General features: G+C 45.0%; 1 protein-coding gene across 1 annotated transcript in view; it reads right to left on the reverse strand.

Annotated features, from left to right (window-relative positions):
* The window catches only part of WASF3 (WAS protein family member 3), a 30,306-nt gene extending 27,049 nt beyond the window's left edge, over nucleotides 1-3,257 (reverse strand). Inside the window, exons 1-2 of the mRNA XM_023530711.1 lie at nucleotides 3,250-3,257; nucleotides 2,264-2,298 (exon numbers count right to left, since the gene is read on the reverse strand). Coding sequence (XP_023386479.1) covers nucleotides 2,264-2,298; nucleotides 3,250-3,257 — 43 coding nt within the window. The remainder of the gene's footprint in view (nucleotides 1-2,263; nucleotides 2,299-3,249) is intronic.
* Between the last annotated feature and the right edge of the window lie 826 nt (nucleotides 3,258-4,083).

The following is a 4,083-nucleotide window of genomic DNA, read 5'->3' on the forward strand; positions in this document are numbered from 1 at the left end:
ATCTAGACGTTCTCCTGTGTTCTATTTTATAGTTTTGCATTTAGGTCTGTGATCCATTTTGAATTAATTCTCATCGAGGGGATAAGGTCTGTGCATAGACCTACCATTTCTGTTTATCTGCATATCCTACCAATTTATCCCTCAACTGAGAGAAGAGAACCTGAACCCTCCAGAAAGAAAACTTACTCGGAGCAGGAATAACCGTGATGTTTTTGTAGTGCTTTACAGCTTATTTAGTGCTCTCCTACCCGCTTTCCAGATCCACGAGACCACACAGCCTAGGAGAGTAAGAACCACGTCTGTCTGTCTGTCTGTGCAGCGCTGCAGCCCAGCTCTGGAACGATGGCCCCTGGCACCCCCCCTGTTCAATGAATGAGTCACTGCTTCCGCTCTCCAGATGACAGCAGCCCGTCCGAAGCTCCTGACTAGTAAGTGGGAGAAAACAAAAACTTCCTAACTTTCGATTCTCTGCTTTTATCACGTATCTCCCTGAACTTCCTTGGCCAGACAGTAGTAACTTCCACGAATTATTTCAGATCGCGAGACACTTGGTAATTCCCTGTTTACTTAATAAGATGGACTAAAATATTTTCCTGCTTGAGTGGTTACTTACAGATACTAGATAAGTATTAAAATTAACATAAAAAATAAAAAAACAAAATTAGTTACGACTCTATAAATTCTAATAGTGTAACTGTCTTAACATGAGCCCACTTCATCTTCTCCCAAAAGTGTGCGGGGCGGGGGGGCCCCCAGACTACTAATTTCAATTGAGCGCTCAACTATGTCCTTAAAACCACGTATCTACAGTATGGTCCTCTGGAGTCGTTTAAAATTCTGTGGAGGTTTCCCACTCTCGCAATGTACAAAATGGGTCCGAAAAGGCAAAGAAAGAGTCTTCACGCAAAGTATGTGTTTTCAAACACTAGAGTGAGACACACTATCCAGGACTGACGCTCGTTTGCCGCCATAAGAACTCTTTCCTGAGCGCTGGGTCCGTGTGGCTCCCTAGCTCACGGACGCCCCCCTGTGTTGATGTCCACGTCCGATCCTGGACAAGTTCTACGACAAACTGATTTTCACTTCAACTTGAACTCGCATTGCCCACGTTGAAAGGCATCAACCATCCCAAATGAAGCCCAAGCAAGAAACGAGGCAGCCATGACAGTCCCCGCCCGTCCCCCGCGGCTCACCCAGCGCCAGATCTCGCCGGCTCTTCTCTGCCCAGCAAGCCGCTCGCTTGGACCCTCCTTGTTTTGCTCCTGAATGACAACAGCTTTGTTTCTTCTGCTTTCCGATTCGCCCCCACCCCCAAATCCAGTACCTCACACTGCTGCCAAGTGATCTTTCTAAAAGAAAGAAGTGACTACGTCCTTCTGGTTACATCCCTCCCTGTCCCCGTCATCTCGAGATGAAGTCCAAGCCTGGCACTGAGATCTGAGAGGCCCAGGGGACCTCGCTTCTGCCCCTTCTTTGTGCTCCGGCCAGAAACACAACTTGCGGTCCCTAAACCCATGCCGCTCCCTCACAGACCCTGACACTCCTCTGCGTTTTCAAATTCCTTCCATGTCTTCCTTGTCGCCTCACTCAGAATAAAAGCCGAAGACCATGGAACAGCGTATGAGGTTCTACGTGCTCTAACTCCACGGACCTTGCTGACCTCGTGACGAACACCCTGTCCCTTGAAGACTCCACTCTAACCACGCTGGCGCGTCCCTGTTTCTCAGATATGCCAATCATAACCCGTCTCCTTGTGCTTCTGCATCTCCTGCTCCTGCTGCCTGGACCATTTCAGTCCCAGAGATTCACATGGTTTGCTTCCTCCTCATCCAGGTCCACCCGAATGTCACCTTCTGAGTGAGACTTTCTCTAGCAACCCTAGCTAAATTGCAGTCACCTTCACACACTCACACACACCATACACACACACACACACACATACCCCACACCTTTATCTCCTCCCTGCTGTATTTTTCTCCTTAGCACTTAGCACCATGTAATAAAAGATACACTTGTACTTATTAAAGTGTTTCCTGTCTCCTTCCCTGAGATTGTACGAACAAAAATGACAAGGACCCTCCTCGGCTCTGTGTACTGCTGTACCAACCCCCAAGGTCTAGGGCGTGACCGGCTTACAGTAGGTCCTCGCAAAGATTCTGGAATAAATGCATTAACGTAAAAGCCATCCTTTAGGATGCAGGTTGGGTCTGTGAGCCCGGATGCCCCTCTCTGCGTTCCCACAATGCCCTAAGCAGACCGCAACCACACTGCTCATCACGCTCATCACGTAACTCTAATCTTGACCGTTTACGTAAGTTCTCTGAAGCGTGAGCTACGCCTTTTATCCATGCACTGCGCTGAGCCAGAGCTCAGTATCTCTTGACTGAAAAACACAGGGTCTATACTAGTGTTTTCTTGTTAATGGGTACACAACCGACAAATGCTCCCTACTCAAGGAAGTCTAGGAAATGCTGGGCTAAAAAAGATTAAACATGTTTCTATGCCTTGAGGCATCTCAAAAATCTTTACTATGCTAACGTATATTATGAATCTGCAAGAGAAGCATCTAGCATGTCGTGTGAGTGGGCCTGGAAACACCTAATAACTATTGCTTTATGAAGCCCATCCGGGCAAATGCCTGCTCATTCAACTGGGTGACCCGCAGGTAAATACCGTGTAACAGCCAAGCCTCGCAGTGGTTTATTTTGAATGCGAGACACAGTCGAACGGTAACTCATGAATTTTTGTTTTTCTACTTGACCTTTCATGGTTTAAAAAATATATTCCAGTGCAACTCCAAAAAAATCCCATTCCTTTCCCTTCAGCTATGCAGAAATCTAATTAATAGGGATAGCACAGATCACCAAGAATATGGGAGTAGACAACAGTCTCTTGCAAAAGTCACGGCAGCATTCTCAAAGCACGGCAACTATTGTGAAGAATCACACGTTGCAAGATGCCATACAAGGTGAAAAGGATAAATAACGTGCCCTTTACCTTCAGTGCTTAACCCTATTTTAAAAAATGCAATCGATACTATGCTCCCATTAGAAGTTCTCTATTTATAAAAAGAAACAGAAATTAAAGACTTGCATACTCAATCTTTTGCCAGCTGCTGAAAGCTGACTAGTGACTGAAGAGAAGAAAATGGAAGGAACTATATTTACTGATGAACAAGAATAAGATGTTGCAATTACAGTATTCAGTTTGGCAGACAGCAACTTATTCGAAAAGCTTGATTTTACTTACTCTTTCATGGCGAGTCCATTAATAGCTAAACTAAAATGATTCTGAATTGAATTAATGACCTCATTGAGCTAAGTACAACTTATTTCTTCTTTACTGACAAAGAAACCTCTACAGATTTATTAGGATCATTTGAACTTGTGTCACCTTGAGAAGAATGTCTCCGAACTGCCAAAGCATAAAATCATGCACGAATCTTCAATTGTATTAAGAGTGAAGGTTCATTGGAAACCACCAGCGTGTCTGTTAGGAGTCCTTCCTTCGGAACAAGAAACCGGTCACGGCAAGATCCTTCGGAAATTATAATACACACACCTAGCACTAGATGTGTGTGTCTTCATTTGTCAAGATTTGAGCTTTTCATCCTCCACCAGTAAAAGGAACCAGGCTTGGAAAAATGACTGGTTCTAAGGCTGAGGGTGGAAAAGTACATGACGAGCTTAGAATACCTTGCGGTGCTTTTCTAAAAGAAGGAAAGAGGCGCTCAGAGCCGTGGGGACACGTCAGGAGGACACAGGAGCCAGCCTGAAGCGGCTCCGAGCGGCCACAACCAGGAAGACGTGGGCATCGAAATGATAAAGACACAGATTATAACTCATGCAATAAAATAAGAATCCATGAGTCAATACTGATAGAAATGGATGAATGAATAAATAATAAGGGAAGAAATTAAAGCACTTCCAGCAGAATTCCAACTAATAAATATAGAAGAAATTATAGAATGATAAAATCGCCAATCTACAACTGCTACGATAGCGTTTTGGGCAAGAATCATCAATGGATGCTCGGACCAGTGGGTGGACGTGGGATGGGAACGGGACAGTGCATGGTCTCAAC

Source organism: Pteropus vampyrus, unplaced genomic scaffold, assembly GCF_000151845.1.
Source record: "Pteropus vampyrus isolate Shadow unplaced genomic scaffold, Pvam_2.0 Scaffold52, whole genome shotgun sequence".
Lineage (NCBI taxonomy): Eukaryota > Metazoa > Chordata > Mammalia > Chiroptera > Pteropodidae > Pteropus > Pteropus vampyrus.